Source organism: Podarcis gaigeae (genome assembly GCF_964106915.1).
Source record: "Podarcis gaigeae genome assembly, chromosome: 2".
Taxonomy (NCBI): Eukaryota; Metazoa; Chordata; class Lepidosauria; order Squamata; family Lacertidae; genus Podarcis; species Podarcis gaigeae.
Genome location: NC_139679.1, coordinates 107,172,957 through 107,189,511, shown reverse-complemented (window position 1 = coordinate 107,189,511; position 16,555 = coordinate 107,172,957). Strand labels below are relative to the sequence as shown.

Sequence of the window (16,555 nt, the reverse complement as noted above, 5' to 3'; positions counted from 1 at the left end):
GGGAACAAATTAAGTTCTTAACACAAGGTACCACTGTATTTTTGGAAAGGCTTGAATGATAGAAGGTGAGGGAACGATGAATATGAGGAGGGGGGAGAGGTTAAAGTCCTGAGGTTTTTAGGTCGTGCGGGTGATAAACGTCATGGAAATGTTCAGAGTGCAGAAATGGCACCTGTCACTCAGTGCAAGCTTATCCCAGTCAAGTTTGGGTCTATCTCGCCCTTCTCAGCGCAGGATCCAAGCTTTGCTTCACAATAGCAGGTGCTTGGAAATCAAAAGAGTGAATCTCCATAGCAGCAGCAGCAGCAGCAGCAGCAAAGCCCCATTGTCTTGGGAACCTGAATTAAGAACTGCAGAATAGGCAGCTGCTGGCAGTGCCAGGGGTCTGGCCCCGAGAGAGCTGCTGTAGTAGCAGAGAGATTCAGAGCAGGGGAGGTGAGCTGGAAAGTTTCCTGCTTCAGATCTTGCCCCAACAATAAACTCGCTGTGCTGACTTTAGGCTTCTTATTGTTCTCTTGGGCGTAGCCTTCCCATCTGCGAAATGGGAATAATAGTGACTTTATAGGCTGCAGAGCGCTATGTAAATGCCCTCTCCAGCAGTCTTTCACCTGACGGCTAAAAATCTTCTAATAAGGCTTTTAGGGTATGAATAGCTTTCAGCTCCTGTTCTGATTGTGATTTGCTGTGTTGCTGGAGGGTGATTGTCCCTTTGTATTCTGGGCTTTCTATATTTTTTTTTACGACAGTGTAACTCCAAAAGTTCAGTAGATTAACCTATTGTTAGCTACCGTGAGCCATTTCTAACAGAGAGGTGGAATAGAAGTGTTATATATATATATATATATATATATATATATATATATATAATCTCTTTTTCTTGTTGTATAGATTATTATTTTTAAAAAAGGGGGAAAAGATCCACGATTATGGGAATGGGCGACCCCCCTGTCTTCTGTTCTCTTTGGAGAGGATGCTGAGCTCCAGTTAATGGTCTGAGCATTTTGAGAGTCCAGGGGAGTACCTTGTAAACCTTTGGCCTGACCTCCCTGGGAGCCTTTTTGGTGGAGAGGGAGTGGAGCAGTTAGGAGGCAAGGAGGAACCTGCCTTGAGGCGGCCTAGACTTCCAGTGTGGTGTAGTGGTTAAGAGCGGTAGTCTCATAATCTGGGGAACCAGGTTCGATTCCCCGCTCCTCCACATGCAGCTGCTGGGTGACCTTGGGCCAGTCACACTTCTCTGAAGTCTCTCAGCCCCACTCACCTCACAGAGTGTTTGTTGTGGGGGAGGAAGGGAAAGGAGAATGTTAGCCGCTTGGAGACTCCTTCGGGTAGTGATAAAGCGGGATATTAAATCCAAACTCTTCTTCTTCTTCTTCCCCACTTGGCTTGGCACTCGCAGCCCAAGTAGGTGCTTCTGTACTACTATTTTAATTTTAATTTTTTGCAGGAGGAAAAACTGTGCCTCCTCCCCACAGACAGTCCTGTGGGGTCGGCCGCAACCGTCCGAGGAACGGCTGCCCGTCCAGGGCATGCTCGAAGCCAAGTCCTCCAGCTCCTCCTCTTCCAACCACTCGGAGAACTTCTCAAGGCTGGGCAGCAGTCCTCTGGAAGTGCCCAAAGGCAGGTGAGAGACGGAGTGAGGCTTGTATCACTTTGGAGCCTGGGGGGGGGGGGAGAGGGGAGCAGGTTGCCAAGCAGCGCAAGGCAAGGGCGATGGTCTGCAGGAAAAGCAATGGCGGCAGCATTCAAGCAGCTGCACACGAAGGAAACCCTCCTTTCCCCCTTTTAGAAAAACCAGGCGTTAGGAAGGAACCGATCATGCAAATGTACACAAATTTCCTTCTCAGGAGGCTGCTTGGGAACTTTTCGCCAAGTGCGACCGCAAGGAAAAAGCATCCGCTGCCCAAAAATATAATTAAAGGGGCAATTTGCTGCTCTTTAGTTCCACCCGGATTCAGCCACCTGAGATGTCTGCTCCTGCTGCCTCAGTTCTGGGCCCGGTGCCGACTTAGCAGAATGAGGAGAGGAAGAAAAGAACTGAGTTTGGGGGATGGCAGCCCTTTGAGGACGGAGGGGGTCAAGAAACTTCACTGGGTTGTACTGGCTGCACAAGAAGCAGTACAGTGGTACCTCGGGTTACAGACGCCTCAGGTTACAGACGCTTCAGGTTACAGACTCCGCTAACCCAGAAATAGTACCCCAGGTTAAGAACTTTACCTCAGGATGAGAACAGAAATCGCGCGGAGGCAGCGGGAGGCCCCATTAGCTAAAGTGGTACCTCAGGTTAAGAACAGTTTCAGGTTAAGAACAGACCTCCGGAACAAATTAAGTTCTTAACCAGAGGTACCACTGTACTAGGTCGAGCCAGACATCCCAAAAAATTCCTACCTTAGCCCTTTTATGGCTTTAGGGATTTCCCACTGCCCACAGTTTTCAGTTTGTCCATGAGCTCTAGAATCTTTAATTCTGAAAAAGGAGAGTGGGTTGACATTTTTGGCGGTGCCAGAAGTTTTGCTTCCAGGCTTCAGATCATTCGTGTGGCCCAGCTAATCCAGGGACACCTAGCAAAGTGTCCTGTTTATGTCTGTTTGTAAAGCACCCAGAGGCACTTTCTCTGCACCTTGCTTTGGAATGCTAGAGGACTGTGTTAAAACGTAGGCATGGCTACCAGGGGGCTGTGCCCATGAATGCTGGAATTGGGGGCTTGGGGAAGAAGGTGCCATGCCATCTGTGGGCATGAGACGTTGGGCCACCTGAAGGAAGCTTTCGGTATGATGCAGGTATGGCTCGATGGAATATTATTGAACAACTACTCCAAATTCGACTCTGTAAATTGTGTCTCTCTTCTTCCTCTCCTGCGGTGTTGAACAAACCCGTCGTAAAGATTTGTTTTAAGTGCTTGAGCACGTTTGGGTGGGTAGGGAGTCTGGGAAGAAGGCAACAATTGGTTAGTGCCACGTGAAAGCGTTTCGGGACCAGGATCTGCAGTGTTTTAAGAACTACATGGTCTCACTGTTGCTCTGTTGAACTTGAAAAGATGTACAGGTTACCAGCTGCCTTATGCTGGAGATGTGGTCGGCGTTATGTCAGATTTAGTTGTATTTAGAGGAAAGGCAAACGAAAAGATTTTGGGGTGCTAAATTGCAAAGGAAATCGATCAAATTGTCATTTATGAGTCAATGATGGGCGCCGTGATTTTTTCTTTTAAAGTACATACTTCCAACGAAAGAGGATGAATTTGGTGGTGCATTCATTAGCCTTGATGTATGTATTAATAGCAAAATATTGGGGGGAAACTGCAGATCCCGTCAGTGAATGGGGAAAAGCAGTGTGCTTATTTTAAACATATGAAAGACTCTCTCTTGTGGCTTGAAGCCCTGGAGTGTTGCTTCCAACCCTTAAGCCAACCAGAGGCCTCTTGAGTCATTAACCAGGCAAGTCTTGAACTATCTGAAGTGCTTTTCTAAAAATGTCAAGGTATTGATTGCAATAAGAAACTAAAACTGGCTCGAATCAAATGCAGTTCTTGTCAAGGAACATGAGTTAGGAAAGGCAGAGAGATGAAAAACCTAGAAGATTTAAGAACTATAGGTCTGAACCAAAACAGATCGCACACACACCCTCAATCTGTAGCAAGTAAGGAATTGGTTATACGAACCGAAAGCGCATAGCAAAGAAAATCACAAAGCTGAAATCTAGATAGCATACAAGTGAGATAGTGCTAAATGTTTCGGAAGAGTGTTTCAAATTTCGGGAATGCGCTCTGCTCGTTTTCTCCCCTACCCCACCCTCGGCTGCAGCCAGAGTGCCTTTAGTCTGTTGTTCTGTCCATTGGTGTAAGAGGAGAGACTTTGCTCGTGCCCCTTCCATTTGAAGAGGAAGGTCGCTTGTGCCCGCAGGCAGGTGATATCTTTTCGCGATGGCTCCCAATTCAGGAAATTAATGTACTTACAGAAATTTATCTCAAACTATCTTTGGCAGCGCTGTAAAACCTCCCCCCCCCCTTAATTCAGGTGTTCGGTTGGCTGATCTTCCTCCAGCACTGTTTGCGCTTTGTCACTTGTGCAATTGTCTGACTTCGAGATTTTTACCCTTAGGTCTAATTGTATGTTGTATTTCAAATGAGATGGTGCCTCCAAAACTTGCCCTCCCATATCCACTCTGCCTCGGAGACAATAGCTTGGTTTTGTATCTTCCCTGAACAAAATAAAAAAAAAAATCCTTCCCGTAGCACCTTAGAGACCAACTAAGTTTGTTCTTGGTATGAGCTTTCGTGTGCATGCACACTTGGTATCTGAAGAAGTGTGCATGCACACAAAAGCTCATACCAAAAACAAACTTAGCTGGTCTCTAAGGTGCTGTTGTTGTTTAGTCATTTAGTCTCGTCCAACTCTTTGTGACCCCCTGGACCAGAGCACGCCAGGCACTCCTGCCTTCCACTGCCTCCCGCAGTTTGGCCAGACTCATATTGGTAGCTTCGAGAACACTGTCCCACCATCTCGTCCTCTGTCGTCCCCTTCTCCTTGTGCCCTCCATCTTCCCCAACATCAGGGTCTTTTCCATGGAGTCTTCTCTTCTCATGAGGTGGCCAAAGTATTGGAGCCTCAGCTTCACGATCTGTCCTTCCAATGAGCATTCAGGCCTGATTTCCTTAAGCATGGATACGTTTGATCTTCTTGCAGTCCATGGGACTCTCAAGAGTCTCCTCCAGCACCGTAATTCAAAAGCATCAATTCTTCGGCGATCAGACTTCTTTATGGTCCAGCTCTCACTTCCATACATCACAAGTGGGAAAACCATGGCTTTAACTATACGGACCTTTGTTGGCAAAGTGATGTCTCTGCTTTTTAAGATCCCCTTCATGGACCACTGCCTTGCCGTGGTGAAGGGGCTTGAATAACTCAGAGAAGCTATGAGCTATGCCGTGCAGGGCCACCCAAGATGGACAGGTCATAGTGGAGAGTTTTGACCAAACGTGATCCACCTGGAGCAGGAACCAGCAAGCCACTCCAGTATCCCTGCCAAGAAAACTCCATGGACAAAGGCAACAGGCATATAAAGGTGCTACTGGAAGGAATTCTTTTATTTTGTTTTAACTACGGCAGACCAACACGGCTGCCTACCTGTAACTATCTTCCCTGAGTACAGGATGTTTTTGTTTCCCCCTGCCATCCTGTCCATTGTGTGACCTGGCTGTTGCATTTGTTCCCTCTGCATATTTTAAATTGGGGTGGTATTTGCAGAGGTCACTCTGTTGCCAGCATCGTAGTTTGGGCCGTGCACTCCATCGCCTCTCGAGACAGGCAGATCCCAACAACAACTAAGGCTACAACTGCCAGGGAATAAACCTGGGGGCCCCTCTGTATGCAAAACATGCACTGTGCCTCTGAGCTGTGGTCTCCTTCTCCTTTTGCTCTGGAACAGGCATGTTCCAGTGTCTTCTGCTTTGGGGGCTGCTTGCCAGGGAGGCTCCAGCCCCTTTATCCCAAAGGGTGATGACATTGGTGTGTGTGTGTGTGTGTGTGTGTGTGTGTGTGTTTGGCGTTACAAGTGTCTTATCCCGAGAGCGTGTGGCTCCTCAGGCCCAGCAGCTCTGCCGTTGCCGATTTTTTTGGGGGGGGAGCTGCGGGCAAGGTAGCCATGCTCTTGAAAGTTCCATGGCAGCACTTGGGGGCCCTGCCACGCTGGCAGGCTCAGCTGTGCCCCTCGTATATCTCGGCTCGGGGGAGCCTTGCCAACCCGGAGGAAGGAGATGGCTGCGCGTGGCTTTCAGATCTTCTGGACCCGTGGCCATGGCAACAAAGCACTTAGCGTTTGCCGCAGCGGAGGAAGCGGGGCATTCCGGTGGGCCAGCAGCTACTACAATAGGTAACTTAATTGGCTACCTGCCACTTCCCGAGCGCACTGACAGGCAGGAGGCACGCAGGGCAAGTCACGCTGAGGCCGCTGGGAGTAGGAGGAGGGCGTGAGAGGAGCGCAGCGCATGCTAGCTTGGGAGAAGGAAGGGAAGCCGGGGGGGGGGGGTTGTTTCTCTTCCCCTCCCTTCCCCAAGAGAGGGAGAGGGGAGCCTGCCAGTGCCTGGGCAAACTGGCAGGCCAGGCAGAAGGAAACCCCTGCGGTTGTCTGTCTCCGCAGACTGGATCAGGGAAGCTTAATTGAAGCCAAATAGGCATATTGGTAGTTAAGCTGGCAAGCGCACATATCCCTGCACTCCTGATTGCCTGAAGCTGTGACTGAGCGGAAGGAAAGGGCATCGCTCAGTATTGCCCTGTGGGGGTTTGTCTGCTTTCTTAACAACAGGGCCGAGGAAGCTTCAAACGCCTAGAGGATCCGATCAGGCCTTTCCCACCTGTCCCGTGCGAGTGCAGCCAAGCAGCTTGCCTGCTAGACCACCCGCTCGAGCGACCGCCCCCTGTCGTCTCAATCTAATCAGCATGTGCCCCATTAACAAACGAAATGCGCCGCAGCAATGTATTTACTGGCCTGTGCCACATTTTAATGGGGGAAGCTATATGTGTGTGTCCCCCCCCCCCCACATGGATACTTATCTCTGTTGTGTTAATATTGCACATGAAGGTAGCTAATCTCAAAACGTTCTGCAGAAAAGCTGGGGTAGTCTGGCACCGTGAGGAAAGAATCTTGGGAGCTTCAGGCAAACACTTGAAGGCAGGATTGCACCTTCTTATTATGATTGGCTAGGCTGCGCAAAATGGGCCCTGGGGTGCAGAGTCTGTTCCACTGTTGCCGTTTGCCTTGGGAGCGAGGTGTGGCCCCCTCCGCTGCGGAAGCGTTCCTGGGTGTCCGCAGGCGGCAGGATTAATGCCGTGTAAGATGCGCGCAGGACAGTAATGTGGCTTAGCAAACTGGCTAAGCTGTGCCTGAATGCGCTTTTGCTAAACCCATTAAACAAAGCTGGCACAATGCGTTCAGATCCGCCGAGCAGCTCTGGGTCTGGAGACAGCTTTGTCGAAATGCGTAAAGCACAGCGGCAACTGCTCCCGGTCGGCAAGCGAGCACGGGAAGAGCCGTCGGGGTGGGGTTGGAGCTTCCCACAGAGCTCCGAGATGCTGTGGTTTCTGTACTTCCTCGTTCCCGTTGTATGTGTGCGAGGTGGTTCTTTAGGCACTGAACCTGCGGTGGAATGATACCAGGGAATGAGGGAGCTAGTCCTCTAGGTCTGCCTTTTGGCAGCTGAACCCGGCCTCTGTTCCCGTGCATCTATTTCACAGAGTTAACTAGACCGTTGGAAGGTTTGGGACACCTGAAAACAAGAGCTTCTTTATGCAGTGCTGTGGAACTCCCTCCCACCAGAGGCAGCGATGGGCCCCCAACTGGGGTGGCTTTCAAAGAGGATTAGACTCATTCAGGGAGGAGAGGGCTGTCGAGGGCTGCTGGCTGTGCTCTGTTTCCACAGTTGGAGGCGTCAATGCTTGCTGGAAACCACAGAAGGAGTTCTTGTGCTTGAATCCTACTTCCTTGTTTCCCTCGGGCATCTGACTGGCCACTGTGAGAACAGGACGCTGGACTGGATGGGCCACTGGTCTGGCCCCATGAGTTCTTCTATCCCAGCACTTCTCTATGATCAGGGGAAGCCCATGATGTCATCCCGATGATCTGCTGGTTTCCACTGCTTGAGGTTGTGGAGGAAGCTGCTGCTGCTGCTGCTGTGTGCTGTGAGCAAATACCCTTCTCCTTGCAGGCAAGCTTCCTGGCTCTTGGCCTTAATGGCCCTGTAATTATTACCCTGGGTCAGGCCGGTAAATGCTCTAATGTGACAGCAAACAGGCATGGCTGAAGCAGAGTGCTGCCGGCTGCCAAGTGCGTCGCTCACTTGCCGGCTGTGCTTCTGGGCCCTGCACAAAGATCTCCTGCCATCCAGCTGCTGTTAATAGAGTAATTATTAGCTTTCTGGTCTTTATGGTTAAATATTTATGTCCTGGGAGCGCTCCTTAACGCCATGTCTGCTTTTTGCAGGCATCTGATTAAAGCAGGCAGGCGCAAACGGGCAACCACCGGCCCAAAGGTGGCAGCAGTCGGTGTGGGAAGCGCGGTACTAAGCAAGTGAGCAAAGGTTCTGTGCCTGGACGATCCAGATTTCCCCACCACTACCACCACCAAAGGGACGCAGGTGGTGCTGTGGGTTAAAACACAGCGCGTAGGGCTTGCCGATCAGAAGGTCGGCGGTTCGAATCCCCATGACGGAGTGAGCTCCTGTTGCTCGGTCCCTGCTCCTGCCAAACTAGCAGTTCAAAAGCACATCAAAGTGCAAGTAGATAAATAGGTACTGCTCCGGCGGGAAGGTAAACGGCGTTTCCGTGCACTGCTCTGCTTCTCCAGAAGCGGCTTAGTCATGCCGGTCACATGACCCGGAAGCTGTACACCGGCTCCCTCGGCCAATAAAGCGAGATGAGCGCCGCAACCCCAGAGTTGGCCACGACTGGACCTAATGGTCAGGGGTCCCTTTACCTTTACCTTTATCACCACCAAGGAAAGCTGGAATTTTCAGTCTGTACAACTGCATGGAGGACTGTGTGAATTGCACCAAGGGGATTTTTTTTGCAAATTTATTCGGCTTATTTTTAATGCAGAATTTAATTCCGTGTTTGTACTGTAAACCACCCTGCGATCCTCAGATGAAGGGCAGCACATAAAGTTAATACATAACAACAATAATTTAAAAATCTGCTAGGAGCTGGGGTTGCACAGTGCAAACCACTGAGAACCTCAGAGGGAGCTTTTGAGTTCATAAATTTTGGGCAGTGTTGCTTGCCCACTTTTTTCCAAGTGCACTTTTGCCAGTCCTAAGAATTTAGTCCCCCCCCCCCCAATGAAAGCGGAGATTCTTTGGAAATGTAAATCTGCCCCTGTTGCCACATTCTCCTTTTCTGCATTGGGGGTAGTATTATGGTATGGATATGCATATAGCTGAGGCTGCTGGTTATATTGGCTGCTTCTACATTGGACAGCTAATGTAAGGAAGAGAAGAGGAGAGTGACTAACAAGCTCATTACTGTAAAGAGGTCCACCAACAGGGCAATGAGGACCTTTCGGTATCAAGGATCTAATTAGTGGGTAAATTTTCCCCAACCTGGTGCCCTCTGGCCATTGTTGGACTACAAATCCCAGCAGGTACACAGGTGCCACTGTGGTCTAAACCACTGAGCCTCTTGGGCTTGCTGATCAGAAGGTCAGCGGTTCGAATCCCCATGATAGGGTGAGCTCCCATTGCTCTATGCTAGCTCCTGCCAACCTTGCAGTTCGAAACCACGCCAGTGCAAGTAGATAAATAGGTACTGCTGCAGCAGGAAGGTAAACGGTGTTTCTGTGTGCTCTGGCTTCCGTCACAGTGTCCCATTGCACCAGAAGCGGTTTAGTCCTGCTGGCCACATGACCCAGAAACCTGTCTGTGGACAAATGCTGGCTCCCTTGGCCTGAAAGCAAGATGAGCACCACAACCCCATAGGGGGGTTGTGGACTTAACCGTCCAGGGGTTAACCGTCCGACTTAACCGTCCAGGGGTCCTTTACCTTTACCTTTTTTTACAGATCCCAGCACCCACAATCAGCATGCTCAGTAGTGAGGGAATTGCAGGCCAACAACCCCTGGAGGGTACCAGGCTGGGGGAGGCTGTTTTAAGCAATGGGGCTGGCCTCAAGCCAGGGCTCAACTCTGGAAGAGAAGGCCCAAGCTGTGAAGCATGAAGTTTAGAGCTTTTGAACATCCCTTGTGGGGTGAAATCCTGGAAAGCTGCTGCCGTGGAGTGTAGATAGAACTGCGCTTCTTAGGAACCCTCTACCTGAGAGCTTGCTGAGCTGCTGCCAATTGTCGTTGTTGTTTAGTTGTTTAGTCGTGTCTGACTCTTCGTGACCCCATGGACCAGAGCACGCCAGGCACTTCTGTATTCCACTGCCTCCTGCAGTTTAGTCAAACCCATGCTGGTAGCTTCGAGAACACTATCCAACCATCTTGTCCCCTGTCATCCCCTTCTCCTTGTGCCCTCCATCTTTCTCAGCATCAGGGTCTTTTCTAGGGAGTCTTCTCTTCTCATGAGGTAGCCAAAGTATTGGAGCCTCAGCTTCAGGATCTGTCCTTCCAGTGAGCACTCAGGGCTGATTTCCTTAAGAATGGATACGGTTGTTCTTCTTGCAGTCCACGGGACTCTCAAGAGTCTCCTCCAGCACCATAATTCAAAAGCATCAATTCTTCGGCGACCAGCCTTCTTTATGGTCCAGCTCTCACTTCCATACATCACAAGTGGGAAAACCATAGCTTTAACTATATGGACCTTTGTTGGCAAGGTGATGTCTCTGCTTTTTAAGATTCTGTCTAGGTTTGTCATTGCTTTTCACCCAAGAAGCAGGCATCTTTTAATTTCATGGCTGCTGTCACCATCTGCAGTGATCATGGAGCCCAAGAAAGTAAAATCTCTCACTGACTCCATTTCTTCCCCTTCTATTTGCTAGGAGGTGATGGGACCAGTGGCCATGATCTCTGCTGCCGGTTAGAGCAGACAATATAGGGTAGAGAGGGGTAAGGCATAGTCATAGCATCACATGCAGAGCTGATTCAAAAATTAAGCCCAAACTGAACCCTGCACCAAAGCCAGAATTCCATTCTTAGGCCACCACAGGTTGGTGGTATTTGTGGATTTTAGGTTCTCTCCCACCCCCGTTCCTAGCTGGCTTGAGTGACGGATGTGAAGAAAGAGAAGCCAGAGCTGTCAGAAACCTATATAGCTCTTCCTGGGAGGGAAGGGTGGTGCAGTGGAGAGGAGTGACCTAATTAAACGAAGCCCTTTCTCCTGAGCTGGAGCTTGAAAGAATCTGGGCTGCTCGAAGACCCAGCAGATCTGAACGTTCTTCCTGCTAGAGGAATGGGCAGCAGCAAGACTCTCCCTGTCTGTTTTGCCTCGCCGTGATCCTGCTTTTTCTTCCAAGGGGCTGACTTCCAAGGAAGCTGCCTTATACAGAAGCCCATCTGGCTTGTTATTGTCCACATGGACAGCTCTCCAGGGTTTCAGATGCAGGGTATTCCCAGCCCAACCCATTTACTGGGGAGGTCCCAGTAAATATTTCTCGGCTTGATGGATTTCTGGAGTTTGGTTCCCTGTGCTTTCTACCTGTGCTGCTCACGAAGCATGGCCGACTCTGCTTTTTATATATAATTTTTATTAGATTTTCTGTTTTACAATTTAAAGTACTCATTTTAACATCCTTAAAATATCAGTGACTTCCCTTCTTCTCTTTCCATGGTTTATTTCACATATCTCACATCCCTGCATCTTTTACAAAACCTAAACCATTCAGTATTCCATTACTGCATCCATCAAAATTTATTTACACTGTTGAATTTATCTTAATGCTGCCAATGTTTTCATGTCTACACAGGTTTCCCCCCATAGAGTCAATAAACATTTTCCAGTCTTCTCTAAATGTATGTTCTTCTTGTTCTCTTATTCTATATGTTAAGTCTGCAAGCCGAGCATATTCTGCCAACTTAAGTTGCCATTCTTCTTTGGTTGGGACCTCGCTCGTTTTCCATTTTTGGGCTAACAAAACACAGGTTGCAGTAAGGTAAAGGTGAAGGGACCCCTGACCATTAGGTCCAGTCGTGGCCGACTCTGGGGTTGCGGCGCTCATCTCACTTTATTGGCTGAGGGAGCCGGCGTACAGCTTCCGGGTCATGTGGCCAGCATGACTAAGCCGCTTCTGGCAAACCAGAGCAGGTTTACCTTCCGTTTACCTTCCCGCCGGAGCATTTATCTACTTGCACTTTGATGTGTTTTTGAATTGCTAGGTTGGCAGGAGCTGGGACCGAGCAACGGGAACTCACCCTGTTGTGGGGATTCAAACCGCTGACCTTCTGATCGACAAGTCCTAGGCTCTGTGGTTTAACCCACAGCGCCACCCGCATCATAAAAACCGTTTTTGACACCTGGGAATTTCAGTCTGAATTATCCCCAACAGAAAGGACTCTGGTTTTGGGGGGGAAAGTACGTTTAAACATTTTCTTCAATTCATTATGGATTATTTCCCAACACTCTTTTACCCTTTTACAAGTCCACCACATGTGAAAGAACATTCCCTCCATCTCCAGCACTTATCTGATTCAGTCAACAACCCTGTTCTGATTCAGCATCAAAGTAGTTGAGTTCTACTTGACTCCATCACCCCAGGAAAAGGCAGCGATTTTTCACCTGTGTGAGTAGGAGAGCGTAGGTGAATCAGGGAAGCAAGGGCGTCTGGGAAGGTTTACGTATGGGATGCCGCCTGGCGACATGAGAAGGTTGCAGGGGCAGTAGGAGCAAACAAGTCATTCTGTTTCCTGAGCTCAGGGATAGTCAACATGTTCCGATCCAATTGCTATTGGACTCCAGCTCCCATGAACCCCAGCCAATGCGGCCGAGGATAATGGGAGTTGGAGTCCAGCCAGAACATCCAGGGGTGCAACACCGCATTGGCCACTCCTGCTTTAGTTAACAGAAACACTAGCAGAAATACCATAATTCTGACACAGCTTGTGAGGTTGACTGTAGAGCAGGGGTCAGCAAAATTTTTCAGCAGGGGGCCGGTCCCTCAGACCTTGTGGGGGGCCGGACTATATTTTTGGGGGGGGGGGGGATGAATGAATTCTTATGCCCCACAAATAACCCAGAGATGCGTTTTAAATAAAAGCACACATTCTACTCGTGTAAAAACACCAGGCAGGCCCCACAGATAACCCAGAGATGCATTTTAAATAAAAGGACACATTCTACTCATGTAAAGACACGCTGATTCCCAGGCTGTCCGCCGGCCAGATTTAGAAGGCGACTGGGCCAGATTCGGCCCCGGGCTTTAGTTTACCTACCCATTCTGTAAAGCCACAGCAGCACATACATTTCAGAGAGACGGCACTACTTGCTAGAACAATTTTTTTGAAAAAGATTTCGCCACCAATTGGGTCCATGGTATTAAAAGGTACTCATTGCCCTGCCAGTGGGCCTCTTTGCAGTTAATTGGCTTGTTAGTCACTCTGCTGTTCTCTTCCTCAGATCCGCTGTACTCGAGCACATCACTGAGGTCTTTTTTGTCCAGCATGAGTCTGGAGTAGAAAGGGAAGATGAATCCATGGTTTGAAGTGCTGGCTAGTCTTGCCATCTCGCCTCCCACCCCTCCCTTTATTGTTGTTCTCCTGGCTTTCTGCTTTGTCCAAAGATCATAAGCCAAATTAATCCTCTGTATCGGCGCTCTAGTGTCTGTTCTTGGCGGAAGGCTGGACTTGAAACTCTAATAAGGTCGTGTGGGATGAAGGCTGGAGAGCTCCGCTTTCCAGGGTGAAAGGATTAGAGCTGGAGAGTTTCCGGAACATTCTCCCCAGCAGAAGAGGATGAGTTACTCTTCAGCTAGATAAAGCTACTTTTGTGTTGACAACACCGTTGGCGTTGTCTGCTGCAGGCTTCCCCAACCTGGTGCCCTCTAGCTGATGTCAGACTACAATTCCCATTTGCCCTCTGGCTGAGGCTGATGGGTATTGTAGTTCCACAGCAGCTGGAAAGGGTACCTCGTAGGTTGCCCTGGTCTACCGTGATGGGCAGTGGCTTTCCAGTGCCTTGGATAGAAGTAGCTCCTCCTGAATTTGTGTCATGGGCTGGCTGGATACAGAGGAGCTGGATACAGAGGCACCAGCTGGAGAACCCCCAGGGGAAGAAGGCTCAGAGCCAGGCGATTGGTGGTGGGATGATGATGATGATGCGTGCTCAGAGGGAGAAGAGGAGGAGGCGTTGGAAGCTGAAGAGGCAACAGGGCTTAGTGATCAGGAGGAGTCTGGGGCAGAGAGCAGTCCAGAATCGGAGACAGAAGCAGAGGCTGGAGAGGAGGGGGCCAAGAGGCAGAAGAGGAGGCCTCACTGGGGTCAAGACCTCCTGGGAGCAGTTGCTGGCTTCACTAGGCCTCCTGCGCTGTTTTGGTTTCTCTGAATAAAGATATTGCTAACCTGCTCCTGACTCCAGCTCCTGACACTTTTGCAGTCCTTCAACCTGAGACCTCCTTCATGCAATCCATGCAAGAAGGGCCTTTCTCACAAAAGTTTCAGGCACTCTGGCATGCTGACATCTGAGGGATTTAATATTCTTCACAGGGCTTGACTCTAGGCTCTGCTGGTGCTGCCACGACTGTTTTATCCTCTGCTCCCAGATAATGTCACTAGTTCCTGCCTCTTTTCCTTCCTTCCTTCCTTCCTTCCTTCCTTCCTTCCTTCCTTCCTCCCTTCCCTTCCCTTCCCTTCCCTTCCCTTCCCTTCCCTTCTCTCTCTCTCTCAGTTTGTCACAAACAAAATATCTTTCCTAAAATCGCCGGATTTATGGAGGTTCTCTCTGCATTTAAAATGTAACATATTCAGTGACCCAATGTGACTACAGCACTATGCTTGCATCAGTCGTGTCAATCATGTACACTTGGAAAAATTGGTTAATTTTCACAGTGGAAGTTTGCAGGAGATGGGCTTTTGTGCAGCTTTGAAGAAAGAGGTAGCAAGAGAGCAAGGTGGGGGGGGCATGTATTTCATGGAGTAGGCACAGAAACTGATGGGCACCCTGCCCAAATCCCTTTTTTCCTCAATTTTTCTCTGATGCACTGAGGGGCTGGAAACTTGCTTTTTAAAAAACGGAAGCAGAAAATGGACTCTAAATCAACTAGTAGAGTCTATCATCTGGACCCCACAGGTGGTTGAAATCGCAGAGTTATTGGGTAAACCCTTGGCTTTGAATCCTTTCTGGCTGTGTCTGCAAACTTTGGGGCTGGCTTTGTGCTTCTGTGGCCATTCCAGATCTCTCTCTATTTCTGGCTTCCCTCTTTCCCTTCTGCTTTGCTGACCAAGCAACCGGCGTTTCTCTCCTTCCTGCACTCGGCTCTTGGCAGCTGGCTTCCTACCGATTTCCAATCCCTGGTCCGGCCGCTTCATTGGCGAGCCGAGTTGCGTGAGCTTTGCCAGAGTATACAAGAAGGCCAGACTCCCCAAATCTCTGGAAACATGATCCACCTAGAGCAGTATGTGTTGAGGTTAATTTAGACTCGAGGCCAAGAGTTCCTGAGTCACATTCTCTCTACCTGACATTATAATAAGTCTTGCTGCCGCTGCTGCTCTGCCTTGAGTCTCCTCCTTTCACCGCACTAAGACAGGCACCTCACATTCTCTTGTTACAGGGCAATTCCTCTTTGCTAGAACAGTCTTTCCTGCCAGCTAGCCCTGTGTAAGGTCTCCCTACCTTCTCCACTCCACTGTGGAGATCTGTGTCCTCTCAACTTTGTCTCTCCCCAGTCCCTTATCTCCACATTCACAACGTGAATACCAACGTCCTACCAGTCATGAAGAATATTCTTTTTCTCCCCTTCTTCGGCCATTTGCTCTAAGCCCTTTCTTCTGTTCACACGAAGGCTTTAATAGACGACGATAGATTTTTATATATTGTAAAGCGCCCCGTGATCCTCGGATGAAGCGTGGTATGGAAATTATATAACAAAGAATTAAAAAACCAATAGAATTGTAGAGTTTGAAGGGACTCCAAAGGGTTGTCTAGTCCAGGCACGTCCAATTCCCAAGAGACTGCGATCTACTCCCAGTATAAGAAAACTGGCAGTGATATACCCAATGTCATTGCCAAGAGTTGTTGAGCTGTTTTTAGGGGAGAGTGACCAGAAATGTTGAGCTTCTTTTGGGAAGGATGACCCAGAGTTGTTGAGCTTTTTTGGGGGGGTGAGGGGGAGTGCCCACAGTTGTTTACCATTTGGGGGGGATCGGTAAAGAGCACAACAACAGCGATCACTTAAAATAATACTGTGATCGACCAGGAGATAGCGATCGACCTGTTGGACATGCCTGGTCTAGTTCAACCCACTGCAAAGCAGGAATAGCAGCTGAGGAACGCCGACAGATGAGCGCAGCCATGTTGCCCTCCAGACATCCATCGTCAAAGGTGGGGAAACAATGGCTGTGACCGCGGTGAAGGAAGTCTCTGTGGGAGTTGCTTCAAGGAATCACCAATGCTTGATCCTAACAGATTCAATGGTACCTCGGGTTACATACGCTTCAGGTTACAGACTCCGCTAACCCAGAAATAGTGCTTCAGGTTAAGAACTTTGCTTCAGGATGAGAACAGAAATCGTGCTCTGGTGGCGCGGCGGCAGCAGGAGGCCCCATTAGCTAAAGTGGTGCTACAGGTTAAGAACAGTTTCAGGTTAAGAATGGACCTCCGGAATGAATTAAGTACTTAACCCGAGGTACCACTGTACTACTAATTCCCCCACATCAATGCTTCTCCTTGCTTCCTCATCCTTGTAAGCGAAACTTGCCGGCTGCCTCCCTTTTCAAGTCCTGTCCTGCTTTTTGGAACTCTTGCTATAAATGACTTCAAAGTTAAGAGCCAGTAGGCGTCTGGGTATTCGTCCTTTTCTCCACCCCCACCCAAAAAAACCCTATTTGCTTCAGAATGCTATGAGCGCACCTGCAGATCCCTCTGCAGTAAGACAGCCGGGGATTGCAATGAAGGAGTCCGTTTTGTCTTTATTTCTGACGCGTTTCT

General features: G+C 49.3%; 2 protein-coding genes across 6 annotated transcripts in view; one reads left to right on the top strand and one right to left on the bottom strand.

Annotated features, from left to right (window-relative positions):
- CAMK1 (calcium/calmodulin dependent protein kinase I) overlaps window positions 1-16,555 on the bottom strand; it is a 289,871-nt gene that overhangs the window by 102,692 nt on the left and 170,624 nt on the right. The gene's annotated exons all lie outside the window — the stretch shown is intronic.
- The window catches only part of MTMR14 (myotubularin related protein 14), an 86,458-nt gene that overhangs the window by 56,571 nt on the left and 13,332 nt on the right, over window positions 1-16,555 (top strand). For all 5 annotated transcript variants that reach the window (XM_083723898.1, XM_083723897.1, XM_083723899.1 and 2 more), the window contains exon 17: window positions 1,445-1,621. In XM_083723898.1, the coding sequence (XP_083580024.1) occupies window positions 1,445-1,621 (177 nt within the window). The remainder of the gene's footprint in view (window positions 1-1,444; window positions 1,622-16,555) is intronic.